The 14,768-nt window shown below is 39.8% G+C and overlaps 1 protein-coding gene across 2 annotated transcripts in view; it reads left to right on the top strand.

Annotated features, from left to right (window-relative positions):
* Positions 1 to 14,768, top strand: part of PTPRG (protein tyrosine phosphatase receptor type G) — a 696,389-nt gene that overhangs the window by 652,154 nt on the left and 29,467 nt on the right. For both annotated transcript variants that reach the window (XM_028110376.2, XM_088021953.1), the window contains 3 exons: positions 2,863 to 2,954; positions 9,990 to 10,086; positions 14,643 to 14,725. In XM_028110376.2, coding sequence (XP_027966177.1) covers positions 2,863 to 2,954; positions 9,990 to 10,086; positions 14,643 to 14,725 — 272 coding nt within the window. The remainder of the gene's footprint in view (positions 1 to 2,862; positions 2,955 to 9,989; positions 10,087 to 14,642; positions 14,726 to 14,768) is intronic.

Below are 14,768 nucleotides of genomic sequence, written 5' to 3'. Positions count from 1 at the left end.
TTTCCCGTCTGGGAATTATATATGTACTCGCATAATGGCTGTGGTGGCCCAGACCACAGCCATTCTCCCTTGACCTTGGGTCTGCAACCAGCTTCTGCCATAGTCCAGCCTTCAGTTAATATTTCTGAGCTTATTTTCTCAACTGTGAGATGAGTAGGAAAATAGGACCTATCTCCCAGGGTTATTGGGAGGATTGGAGTACATGTTAATCCACCTAAAGGGCATAGAAAGTGCCTGGCCCGTGGTTAGTGATGGTAATGGTCTCTGTATTCGTTAATGAAACAGATTATGTAAGTGACATAACATCTTTCCAATGGATGTCCTCTAACACCACAGGGTCTTCCCAGACAAAAACCGAGATCAGGTCTACAGCGTTGTCCTAATTGCTTGGCCTTCTGCTAGTTAATAGTAATTTTATAATTATCTGGCTCATGTTGTGAGAAATTTCATAGAAATATGTAAGAGGATAACTATGAGGCCTTCTAATTAGCCATAGCCTTATATTCATCTTAATACTGAGAAAAAAGATTTGTCACCCTTCCGCTTCATTTATCTTGATTGAAAGACAATGTGTGATCTGGGTAGCTGGTGGTGGTCAGTAGCACATGCGTGTCTGCCTGTCTGCCTGGTAGTTTTATGATGTTACTGGCGGTGCCTAGAAACCCAGAGGGGTGTGGTTAGACTTCCTTGGATCAAGAAGGTAATTGGAGAGACTAGTGAGTGATATATTTCCATGATTATCCTGCTGAGCTCTGCTGGGTTTTTCCTGCATCTAGCCAGGGGGATAGCAGGCCGACTGAATTCTGGGCATGTATGGCATTACTTTGGATGTTATGCTTGAGCGCTTGGCAAGAAAAAAAAATTATGAATTGTTTACCCTGAAAACATTTTTTAATGACTTGAGGTAGGCTTTGACCTTTAAAATGCCGTGTTTTTTGCCTTTGCAGAGTAAAATACCTCTAAAACTGCATGTGTTTGCTTATTTTGAACTAGAGTCATGTGCACCATAAATTTATTGGAATTCTACAATTCTAAGTTAATCATGGGATAAATGTTGCCTTCAGCCTATTGCGCTATTAACGATGTCCCGCTCGGAAACAGTATTGTCTTTGGTTTCTAAGTAAGTTGGAAGGAAATGCTGCAGTCTATATACTAGAGTGTTCGCAGGGCTAGGTTCTGTCCCATCTCTCTCATTTTGCCTGTTGTCCAAAGAGGAGTTTCTTTGGGTTAATCTTTTCAAGACTCCAATTTTGCATATATTAATCCTTATCTCAGTTTCATATCATTTCTTTGTCACTTGATCTTTATTGTAGAATTTGCTGACTTCTAAACATTTTAGGCAAAGTTGATCAGATAATTTTGGAAATTTTTCTTGAACTGTGCATTCTGCTCAATATTCTGGGGAAATGTTTTGGCTCTGCTTACTTTGTTAATGCTGGTTACATCATTATGGGAGCTATAGATTTCTTGGGCGTGCAAAATGATTGCATATTCATGAACATCTTCAATCTTGAAATATTTGTAAATAACTTGGCAATTTTTTTTTCATAAGGTGGCCTGTTAACATGATTAGGTCTTTGATTGTTCACACAGAAAGAAATGGTGCTTATAGAGCACCATCTATTTGATCAGTAACATTTCTGCGCTAAGCAATTTGGATTATGAACATATAAGTCACCTTCCTTAAACAAAGTATAAGAGATGCTATTTTCCGCTTAAGAATGATTCAAGTTTGAAAATGTCAATAGATGCAAAAAGCCACCCTAGAGCTTTGCTCTCTCGAAAGAAAGTAGAGAAGGAATGACATAGTCAATGTTAACTGTCACCAGATGAAGAGAAATCAGATTGTCAGGCCTGGATCTATAACATTCTTGCCAAAGTAGGACCTCATTTACACATACAGATCTTCATACCCTTTGCTAAGAAAAGCATCTGCGGCAGTTTAGATGTTTGTGCGTTTGCCAAAGATCTTTCACTCTGAATAAAGTAAATGTCATGTCTGTTGTTTATCTCAAATTCAGCAGAGTATTTTTAAAGAAATATTTGCAGGGGAGGGTCGAGGGAAGGAGGTTGGGGAGCTCCAGTTAGTGGGGTGTGGCAGTTTTGTGGCCAGTCCTCCGCTATCGGACCAGAGCTGGAAAAATCTGCTCAAAACGAATACTTTGGGCTCATGAACTGCAAATGTCCTTCTGAAGTGACAACACTATAATAAATTGGAATGTGGAGTCTTCCCGAATCTATACCTAGTCTGTCAACACCCAAAATATCCAGTTAATTCAGTCAAACTGATTATTTGGCATTGTGTAGACACAGCTGTCTTGAACTAAAATTTTGCACACTTAAACATAGATGGCATTGTACCCGAAGCCAGCTGGTACAATGGCATCTCTCTGTGTATAAAGATTGCTGCGACTTCAGAGACTGGAAATAGAACTTCATTGCTCCAAGTTCAAGCTGGACCCCACTGAAGAGCAATTTAAAAAAAAAAAAAATCTTAGGTTGTGATAAAATTTCTTGACAAATAGGTACCCTTAGGAAGTTCAGACTTTCAGTTAAGAGTCTGATGTGGTAATTTAACTATGTAAACTGCCTTAAATATTTTTTAAAAAAAAGCTAATTCCCTATGTACTTTTAAAAAAAACAAAACTGTATTTAACCTAGCTTCTAGGCATTCAAAATCCTAGTAAGACAGACAAGTAAAATACATCCTGAGACTTTTCTTGAAGACATCTCCTTCGAGTGATACAGTTCTATCTACTCCTCACACAAATCAAATGTTTGTCTTTAATAATCCCTTATCGGTGTTACTTGTTTTATCGAAGTATATTCTGTGTGACTCTGAATATCATTTTATCCCCACAGATGACATGGAAGCCATTCCTGTCAAACAGTTTGTTAAACACATTGGTGAGCTCTATTCTAATAACCAGCATGGGTTCTCCGAGGATTTTGAGGTATGTTTCAAAACTGAAGATTAATTTCCAGAAACCTGACTCTTACGAGGATTTTTTATAAACTTGACATGAATCCATTCAAGCATAACAAAAACAATACTGGAAAAAGTTGGAGATTGTGTGTTTTTTTTTTCTTTTTTCTTTACACTTCTACTTCTGGCAGGCATTCTTTTCTCCCCAAAAGACTAGGTGAGAGGGAGGTGGTTGCCCATGTCCTGCACGTGCACTTCCAGAAAAGAACAGACTTAAGTGGAAAAGAGGCAAGCCCCCATGTTCTGTCTTCATGGTCATCCTAAGTGGCACAGTGGTCCTCACGCCAAGGGCAGGGCTCGCCTCTCTGGGCTGCCCGAGGTGTAGAGGAGACGGCCGATTTGCAGTCTGAGGGGCCTGGGGCTGGCTCCGTGGGAGGCAGTGTGCTTCCTTATCCTCGGACCGGTCGCGTCCTCTCTGGTGGCCCGGCTGCCCCAGTTTTTGGAAATGGCGCTCATGTCACTGACATCCCGAAGTTGGGGCAAGTGAATGATGCACGCCCTTGCAGGTGCCGGGTTACCTGTTAAGGCCCTGCAAAGGTGGATGGTGGTGGGTTTCGTGATTATTAATCCTTGGAGGGAAGACGTGGGTTAACGCAGCCCTGTGATTTTAAGAACCGTTGTGCAGGAAACAAGGTAGAGCGCGCACGCACCACCCTGCCAACTCTGGGTTCCGTGCCAGTTCAGCAGTGACAGGGTGTCAATGAGGAGCTATTAAACAGACTGCCCTTTTCTTCACTGAGGCGCTTAACTAACGCACATCTCTGGCAGCCAGAGTTGTGCCGAGGAGGCCAAGTTTTCATGGCAGCTCAGCTGTCTTCTAGCTTTGTGGGTGAGTCGGTGCCTTTCTCTCTCTCATTCTTCCTTTAAAATGGAAATGACGATGATGATGCTAAACTGCCCACCTCTGCACAGAATGGGTTTCGGGGACCAAACGATGTCATGGAAAAGGAGGCACAATGAGAAATGAACACGGGACCCAAAGCCCCCGTCTCTGTGCAAAATCAGAGCCCCCAGAGGCCATCATAAAGGCAATTATATTGACAACTGGTTTTCAAGGAAGTCTTGTCTTGTTTGGTTTTCTGAGCAAAACCAAAGTAGAGGTGGGAGAGAGAAGGGACCCTCTGATTTATTCGGCAGAGTCCTATGTATGTCTCATGGGACAAACAAAAACATGTCAAGTATTTAAATGGGGCTATTAGATGCTTACCAGAAAAAGGTGCCTATTCAAGTACAAAGCACATGGTTTAAAGTCAAACATTTTGTATTCATGAGGACAGCAAATGTGTGTGCTGTTGAAGTGATTTAGTTCAATTGACTGTTGGCTGGATGACTGAGCAAGAATACTGAGGCATTTAACAATGTTGATGGTATTCAGGACAAACATTTATCCTCTGGAGAACAGAATTTGATCAGGATGACCAAATGCAACTCCAGTTTCTCAATTATTTATGATTTGAGACCCCGGTGCTATTCATCACAGCTGGTTTTGACACCATTTAATTATTCAAAATAATCAGCTACACCTCTATAAACTCGATCTGACTTAAAATGGGCTTTGCTACATCAACATCAAGCCTGTTAACAAATTCTGGGCATCTGCACCCTATTTCTATCCTTAAAAAAAAAAAAATACTGTGGCTTGAAGCTTTTGTCTTCTATATTGAACTTTATAGCTTTAGTCTTATTAGCTGGTGGTGAAGGGAGGGGTGCGGGAGGGCAGGGACAAGGGAGGCCTTGGTCTGTGATTGTCATTTCACAGTTCCTCCTGGTCTGAAGGTGGAAAAGCAGAGCTATTCAGAGTAGGAAGACTATCCTTTCTTCTGAAAAGAACAATAAGGCAGCAACCTAAAGGGAGGAATGAGACAGAACAAGTCCTCAATATACTGTCCTCATTGAGGGAGATTTCGAAGTATTTGACAACAGTAGTGGTATTCGTTTTCGGCAGCTCTGCTAAAAAGGACAACTGGTGGCAGGCTATTTAAGAAATTATTAAGGCTGTTTTATAAACGAGATAGTAATAGGCTATAAAAGAAGGTCAGGAAAAGAGATTTTTGTGCAGATTTAAAGAAAAACAAAACTGGGACGCCTGCGCAGCTCAGTCGGGGGATCGTGCGACTCTTGATCTTAGGGTTGTAGAGGTTTGATTCCCACGATGGGCGTAGAGATCACTTAAAAATAAAAATCTTAAAAAAGGGGGGGAGAAAAAACAGAACCTCATTATGGTAGGAAAGTAGTAAAGTCAACCCCAGATTTCCAGATCTTTCTAAGTGGAAGAACAGTGGCCCGCATGTACTCAGCCCCGCACGTGGATTATTTCATTTGTTCCTCAGAATTACCCCATAATAGGGTGCTATTCTCTGGGCCCCGTTTTACAGATGAGGAAACTTCCTCCATGGGAAAACTGAGGCTTTGGGTGGCTCAGTTTTGAAATGGCAGAAGTTAGGTTTTAAGACCAGGCTCTCAGACTCAAGCTCACATGTGTAACCTCAAGGCCCTCCAGACTGTCATTAAAGTAGTGTGTCCTGTGGTGACCTGGAGTCAGAAGGAGAAAAAAACCCCGAGATTACCAATGACTGTCTAAAAATGATCATGCAGCTGACAAGCCAACGATTGCCTTGGCAAAAAAAGGGGGGAGGGAAGGAAAGGGAACAGTCGAAATGAGGAGGCCCCCCACCCCACTAAAAGTACTGGGAGCCCATTACATGATTTATGGCCTAGAGCCTTCTGGATGGTTTGAGAGTCTGACTTATAAAAATCTTAAACAACATCTGCAGAGAGGCCTCAAGTTAGTCAAAGAATTCATCTTAAGATTATAAATACCATTTGACTATTGATGTGCGGCCATTAAGAAGAGAGAAAAGCAATTCATCTGACAGTTACAGAGTACCTGTTATTCTGTGGACATAATACAAAGTACAGAGTCGAATTTGAGACCTTGCCCGCAAGGAGTTCAGTCTGGTGTGGGTGGAGAGCAAAATACATGCTAAATACGGATAGAAAGTTCCAGAGGAGGGCAAAGAAGAAGAAAGGCTTCTACAAATTTTGATTATTTCACCGGAATTTCTCTTTGCCCCATCTTGTTTTAAAATCTTGAATGGAAGTGGGAAAAAAAAAATTGGTGAATAGCTGTCACATTTTCAGAACTTTGCTGCTTGGAGGAGAATGAGAAAAACGATTCACTGGTAATTCTGAGTCTTTGTCTAGAGGTGATGCAGCTTTGTCCTTGTCAGATAAACTTGGGAGACTGTTAAGAGCTGGCAACATTATACCTCTAGCAGATTTTGCAGTCACTGGAAATAACATCAATCCTTGTCTCAGGATGGCGTTCGATGACTCTGTTCCCTTGGCTACCTGAGCTGACTTGAACCTCACTCTTCCCTGGCCTCCACAGTCCTCATCCAGGCGGCTTCCAAAGGTGCAGTGCTAGCATTACCTTTCAAGAGGAGAGAATTCCAAGGCCATGTGGGTCAACAGAATTAATAGGCAGCGGTCAGGAGCATCACAAGTTGGAAGGCTGAGTGCAGAGACCAGGCCAGAGGTCCAATACCCCTTGACGAGATCCTTTGGGGGAATCGCCTCGCTGACAATTAACTCCAGCTGAGCTAAATTTGGGCCAGTTGCTCATCTTAAATCAGGAGAGCAAAGCTTTGTCCACCTGAGCCCATGCGCTCGAGGGATCAGTGGCCACAATTACTTTATGTAAGATGCAGCGTTCCAACGTTGCCGGTGACACATAACAGGGTATCGCCAGACGGGGTGGTCATGCTGCATGAGACTGCAGCCTGCAAGGTGGCAGAAAAGGACTCTGAGTCCCTGTAACAAAATGCCACTTAGGGTCTGAAATGTCTTAAAGAACATTTTTAAACCCTTAGCATGAAGAAAATCATAGTTGAGGTTTTTATGAAGAGTGAAGAGAGAGATAGCCAGAATTCACAAATGGTGTACAGAAAACAATTGTACTTTATAGACCCGAAGCAGAAAGTCCTATGGTCTTTTCAAAGGGCACAGAGGTAAAACTGGGAATGGGAAGGGAGCTGGATGGAAGATAGGATGGGACCTTGAAAGCCTGGCTAAGGAATCTGGGTTCTATCCAGAGGTTTCTGAGGAAGAGAATAACAGAGTCAAAGCTGCAGCATTTGAAGTTGTTGGGGGTGGCCATAATTTGTAGCCTGAGCAGAAGCAGGAAGATGGCATGTCACGGGCACCCAGCAAGGGCCAGCTCTGTGTCAGACACAAGGCAAGCACCAGGCCATAGTGATGACCTAAAGTGATCACCTTCGGTAGCATGGTCCCCGTAACACAGCTGTGGGCTCCCTGAACTCACACATTGAAAATGTTCTGTATACTCAGTCTAACGCTTGGTCACCTGGTCCAAAGTGTGTTCTTCCCAACTTCTTTGGGAAGCTGAGTAATCTGAAAGATTTCCAGGTGTATTTTTATTCCATCATGATTTCACATCGAGCCACAGAATGGTAGGACAGTAGGTCTCCACATGCCTTTTTGATAGCTTCTCACCTCATTGACTCCAGGCAGCAGGTGACTTCACCCACTCGATCTCCTGAGAATTCTGAATATATCAACTTGTGGTGTTTTCGTTTAAGTTTTACTTTTTTTTTTTTTTTTACATCTCTTGTTTTCACTTGGCTTTTTTCTGTGGTTTTGTGCCTGTCAATACTCAGGATATTCATTTTGAGAATTCCAACTCTGTTATATGGACAGTAAAATACAAACTTAAATCTTAAACCGTTTGTCAGACTGTCAAATAGGTAACTTGGCTATACACACTCCATCAGCCAGTGTCGCTTCAAAGGGTTTTAACACCTATTAAAATCACATTAACTTGGACATGCCAGTTCTGATGGAGAGAAGCCACTCCAGGATCAGATGATACTATCAGCATCTAAATGAGCCAAACAGTTCTGCAAGGAATTACAGATGACATTATTATCCACAAGACAAAATCAGAAGGCCTTAGGCAAACCCCTCGGGTTCTAATAAAATCAGATTTAACATTATTTATGACTATTCTTTGTTTTCTGTCATTCACATAATTGGAAAAGTGAAATAAGAGGCAACGGATCAGACCCAGGGTTTTAGATAATAAAGAGTTTGATTGGCCATATTGAATGACTGCTCTAAACAGTGCAGACAGCTGCTCCCAAGCAGTCTTGGTCAATTGCATTATATTATAATAGAGACCCGAGCTCAGTCCATAGTTAGGGTGGTCAGATCCACACGATGGAAAAAAAAAAAAGAAAAATCAATAAACCAAGTGAATTTCAAACTAAAGGACAAAAAGCTATAATCTCTTAACACAAGATGCTTTAGCAACCCAGCCCATGCCAAAAGTATGACCTTCAAAACCCAGAAACAAAAGGATGTCAACTTATTTCAGGAATTTATGTATAAATTGAATTAATGTCTTCCAGAATACAAATCTATTTTCAAAGGTTTTCTGCCCCTGAAACTATTCAAAAGAGTATGCCTCAGGCGTTCAAGGCAATTCTAAAAGGCCAGTACTCCCAAATACTTTGAGTAGAGGCAGCATTGCTTATATTTTTGGAGATGTTAAGATATCAGACTCATCACTTTGTGCCTACCCTTTATCTCATTTTAGAAAAAGGAACTAAAGGCAGACTGAAGCCCCTTTAAATCAACATTTGCAAAACCATAGGTTATAAACCATTTTAGAAGAGTAAATAGCAGAGTTTATCACATCTAGTAAACATAACGAAAGAGTAAGAATTGTTGTGAAACACTTTCCCCAAGAGGTGTGTTGAATTAATACCTGTGGATTTTTTTTCTTTTCTTTTTTTTTAATGGACAACTGGGAAGGTCTGCAACTATTAAAAACTGAACATACCGCTTCCAAGAATCAGGAGTTCATGAGTATGGTCTCTTTACATGGGTAGTGACCCTTTGTTTTTAGACTTTAAATTATTTGATTACAGTGAGTTAGTTCCTCCTTGGAGAGAAGAGAGGGACCCCTCACTGGGAAGTACTTTGTGAATATAAAAGACAACCAGTTCCTTGTTTTCATTATGCCTAATGTAAATGCTGTGGAAAACATCCATACTTGCTATGCATCTCCTTCATGGGGGGCGGGGGGGGAGTCTGCATGTACCCAACTAAACTCTGTTACATCTGTTATGTGTAAAATATTTCTCCTGATAATTTTCTGTCACTTACTCCGGCTCTTTGTAGCAGCTGTGCACTGCTAATGACTTCCCTTATTAGTTAATGCTGGTACTTTCTTGGAAAATTTGACTTTACAGCAACCTTGTAATACACTAATGGATGATGTTTACATTCGTGGCAAAGGTAGCTGAAGAGTTGCCTGCTAAAGAAGGAGAATTTAAATGAAACTGGAGTTCACAACTAATTCATCAAATCTATATATATTTGAGCCACACAGGACAGGTCACTGGGCAAATATGGTAGTGTCACTTCAGGACGGAGGGTAATCAATTTGCACTCTGATAGTTATAAAAGGAGCTATATGGTCTATACGCATATTGCAAATGATGGTGGAGACTCTACTTCTGCCTGGAAAATTCTTGTTCATCCTTTAAGACTCAGGTGAATGAGCTGCCTGAAGCCTTCCTGTGTGCTCCCACCAGAGCTTCTTGAGGCCTCTTTTCTATTAATCACATTTGACTGTCATTATCTTTTGGCATGTTTTCTCCCTCATCAGGCTGTGGCATATTCAAAGAGAGAGATGATGTTTTGTAATCCCCATGCCTAGGTCACAGTCTGGAATGAAGTAGATGATTGATGAATTAGTAAAAAAGGAAATCCTTTTATCTTCTTCACATCCTTTATATGTTTGTTACTAATATGTCAGTTATTTCTGAAATTGAGTTTGGGGAGGTAATGGTGGCCGCGGCTAGGGAGTAAATACTTCATGCTTTTGGATATATATAGTTCCTTTCTTCCTACACCCTTGCTAGGCATCGAAAGTGTGTCTAAAATCTTTGAAATCTTGGTTTTTTTTTTCCACCAGGAAGTCCAACGCTGTACGGCCGATATGAACATCACTGCAGAACATTCCAATCATCCAGATAACAAGCACAAAAACAGATACATCAACATTTTAGCATGTAAGTAATAAACTTTAAACTATCTTCAACTGTGAGGAAATTAAATCTTCATGCTGGGGATAAGCCGAAAGCCAAGCAATCCGAATCAGGAATGCCAAAAAGAATTACATTCACCAGTTAACCTCTCGTTAGCCCATCTTCAACAGAGGGTAGGAAGAAGTGGGGACATTTACAGCCCTGAGTCTTTCATTAAGCTGTCAGATCTCCGCTTAAGAATAAGGTAGGACTGAAAGAAATGTTCAGAGCTTCATGGTTCTCTCATGAAGTGATTTCATACCAGACACTGGGAACCAAAGTTTGAATGTCCTGTGGCTCTCCTGACATTGTTTTTAAGTGGGGAGAGCCAAGTTTTTAAATAAAATAAGAAATACTGAAAATGGAATCAATAAGCTGAATTTCTAAGACTAGGTAACATACCTTCAGTGGTCTATACCGTAAGGGATGGAGCCACCAGTCCTTGGGGCCCATGTGTTTTGTCCTTTCTACCATTTTTCCAAAGTCAGGAGTACTCTGGCGGTTAGGGATACGAACAGATAAGCATTCTTCTTACAGAGCCTTACGGGAATACCCTTGGAGCACTACTTCTGTGGTTAAAGTGCTACTTCTCATAGACATTGGGGGTTTGGGTCACTGGCAGATAATCTATGCTTTGATACTAAAGGCAGGGGCACACATGTTTATGGTTAACATACACTGTGGTAAGGAACACATTCCATAGGATTTTATAGTGCATTAAATCGAACCATTTAAATGTGAACACTACTGTAGATAAAGCTTTTTATAATGCTTTAGTGAGATAAAAATCACATACCATATGAAATTCACCCATTTAAAGTTAATTTATATTTAAATGGGAATTTAAATATAAACTGAATTTCAGTGGTTTTTAGTATACTCGCAGTTGTACAACCATCACCACTATCTAATTTTAGAACATTTTCAACACCCCAACAAGAAACCCCACGCCCATTAGCAGTCGTTCCCAATTCCTCCTTTTCCCTAACCCCTAGAAACCACTTACCTGGTTTCTATTTCTGTGTATTTGCCAATTCTGGACATTCCATATATGGAATCATAGAATATGTGGCCTTTTGTGTCTGGGTCTGTTCCACTTAGCATGATGTTTTCAAGATTCAGCCATGTTGTCGCTTAGATCAGTACTTCATTCCTTTTTATGGCTGAAAATTACTCCATGGTATGGATATGCCACATTGTGTTTATTCATTCGTCATTTGATGGACATTTGGGTTGTTTCTACTTTTTGGCTATTATGAATAATGCTGCTATGAACATTTGTGCAGACATATATTTTCAATTCTCTTGGATATATACTTAGGAGTAGAATAGCTAGGTCATATGGTAACTCTATGTTTAACATTTCGAAGAACTGTCATACTGTTTTCTAAAGTGGCTATACCATTTTACATTTCCCCCAGCAATATATGAGAGTCCCAGTGTCCATATTCTCATCAACACTTGTTACTTTTATATAATCTGTATCTATAGATATATACAGACTTAGATATCTATAGATAGAGATATATAAAATAACTGCTAATGGGTGTGAAGTGGCATCTCATTGTCATTTTAATTTGCATTTCCCTAATAATGAGTAATGTTGAGCATCTTTTCATGTATTTATTGGCCATTTGTAGATCCTCTTTGGGGAAATATCTATTCAAATTCTTTGCCCATTGTCTTTTTGTTGCTGAGTTGTAGGAGTTCTTTATACATTCTGGATATGAATCCCTTATATAGATAAACAGTTGGCAAATATTTTCTCCCATTCTGTGCGTTGTCTTTCCACTTTCTTGATGGTGTCCTTTGAAGCACAAATTATTTTAATTTTGGTGAAACATAATTTTTCTTTTGTGGCCTGTGCTTTTGGTGTCATATCTAAGAAACCACTGCCTAATCCAAGATCATGAAGATTTACACCTTTGTTTTTGTCAGAGTTTTATGGTTTTAGCTCTTACAGTTAGGTATTTTATTCAAATAACTCTTATATGTGTGAGGTAGGGTCCAAGTTTATTCTTTTGCTTGATAGCCAGTTGTCGTAGCACTATTGGTAGAAAAGACTCTTCTTTCCCCCACTGAATTGTCTTAGTGCCCTTACTGAAAATCATCTGACCATAAATGTAAGGGTTTATTTCTAGACTCTTAGTTCTCTTTCATTGATTTATATGTCTGTCCTTAGGCCAGTACCACTTCGTCTTGATGACAGCCTATAGCTTTGTAGTATATTTTGAACTCGGAAACTGTGAATGCTCCAACTTTGTTCTTCTTTTTCAAGATTGTTTTGGTTATTCTGGGTCCCTTGTGTTTCCGCATCAGTTTTAGGATCAACTTTTCTATTACTGTGAAAGACGTAGCTGGGATTTTGATAGGCATTGCATTGAATCTGTGGATTAATCTTAACAATACCGTCTTCCATCATGAAGATGGGATGTCTTTCCATTTATTGAGGTCATCTTTTATTTCTTTCAATGATGTTTTATAGTTTGCATGTGTTACACTTCTTTTGTTAAATTTAAGTATCTTATTCTTTTTGATACTATGGTAAATGGAATTGTTTACTTAATTTTGAAATCTTTCATTGTGAAGTACAATTGTTTTTTTTTTAAACATTGATCACGTATCCTACAACCTTGGTTGAACTCATTTATTCTAATAGTTATTTTTTGTGGATTCCTTAGAATTTTTATATACAAGGTAATGTCATCTACTAATAGAGTTCCACTTCTAACTCTATAGTTTTAAAAGAACCACAAGACATTTTTGAATAAGAGTATTGGTTCCACTTATATGAGAGAATGAGGAGCTAACAAAGAGAACAAGAAAGAGTCAAACTTTGCTTTTCTCTCCAGTCTTTGAATGCATGGACTCTGACAGTATTTGTTGGCCAACCTAGTCAAGGCTCACCTTGCCGAGATTATAAGGATCTGTCCATCTATATACCTCATTTCTAACCATGTAAATCAGGCAGGGATATATACACATGTGTGCCTTGAGTATATCCGCACACACCATCCTCTCCACCATGGCAATCCTTCCTTCTGGTGACCTCAGTGTTTGGCTGAAAGTATGTGGCAAAAAAGAGGGAGGAAATCAAAGAAGTGTCTGCGTGATAGCCCAAGGGTCATGGTGTTGCCTGGAAAGTGTGCCATCTGTGGTTTGATATGGTTGTACTCTCACCAGTTCATTTATGGTTTCACTTTCACAAATTCAGATTAGATGCGGTTTTATTTTCCTAAGTTCAGAAGGTTGGATTCTGGCGTTCATGATGCCTGGTCAGATTCTGGACACATCACCCATCATCTTGGTCTACCCCTATAATAGGGCTTAGTATAGCAAAAACCAGGATGGAAATGTCATGAAACAACTTACTGTGCAGGAAATAAAATGTATGAAAAGCCTTCTCTCACAGAGCCATTACAACTTTCAAGTATGGTGCTACTGTACCATCTCCTGTACTGATCTATTTAGAGAGGCTTACCTTTTAGATTAAATATGGATTTTGCAACTTGAAGAACATGTATTCTTATTTGTCATTCTGAAAAATAATATGCAATATAGTGCTACTGAGCTAAGGCATAGTGGTTTGTATTCTGATAACTTGGGGGGAAATTGTCATTTGGAGCCTATTTCTAGCAGGCAGCCCTTCTGCATAGCAAGTGTAGTCTGAGAGTTTGTCAGAACAACAAACAAAACTCACAGTCACAAGACTGGAGAGGGCTTTCAAAAAGTGCTTGATAAATAGTCTGAGGTCATTAATGTCTAGGCTAAACCACTCTTTGGACTTCTTGAACTGGACTTTTATGATTATAACCAGAAATGTAAATTTACTTTTGCCCTTTTTGTTCCTAGCTAGAGGGAATAAAATTATGACCTTCACTTCTTTTTATTTCATTTGCTGTCCTAAAAATTCAAGTTCATTTTGCTGGGCAACAAGAGACACATATCCCACTTTTGTGTTCATAAGCTGAGGTTGAGTGGATCCTAGAATCTGATAATTCACCAGATTCCTGCAAGGAGATTACTCTCAGGAACAGCTCTGGTTTCCTCAATTACTTTGGTTCTATTAGGGTAGGAGGGAGTCTAACTGAATTCAGCAGAGGAATCTCCTGAAAATAGACGTTTAACAAGGAGATGTTATTCTGGACCTAATGTAACAATCACCTTTGTACATTTGTATTAATGGAAAAGGGACATAGCCATGGGTAATCAAAGGCCTTGGTTTTAAAATCCAGGACAAGGACACTTTGGAGGGTTGCAACTTGAAATCATTTTACATGAACTAATAAGGACTTCAGTTTGCATTTCTTGGGCACTCACAGGTCAGAGCATGATGTAGAAATGTCCCTGTGTTTTTAAGATGGGTTTCAATGCTGTATCTTTAAATTTTTCACTGTTGTTCTGCCAAAAGTTTTTTTGGGGTACTCTGGGAGATGCCACATTGCCGATTTGCCTTGTTTTCTGCTTTAGAATGCTGGTAGTTTTTGAATTACACATTTTGTTTTTGCTTTTTTTTTTTTTTTTTTTTTAATCCTCTATAGATGATCACAGTAGGGTGAAGTTAAGACCTTTACCAGGAAAAGACTCTAAGCACAGTGACTACATTAATGCAAACTACGTCGATGTAAGTCAGAAGTGTTTTATAAACCTGTTTCTCATAATTGAAC

Source organism: Eumetopias jubatus, unplaced genomic scaffold, assembly GCF_037043125.1.
Source record: "Eumetopias jubatus isolate StellerSeaLion01/CBP00866 unplaced genomic scaffold, mEumJub1_p1.0 scaffold_1, whole genome shotgun sequence".
NCBI lineage: Eukaryota > Metazoa > Chordata > Mammalia > Carnivora > Otariidae > Eumetopias > Eumetopias jubatus.
Note: the sequence above shows the minus strand (reverse complement) of the source record. Positions and strands in the feature narration are given on the sequence as shown.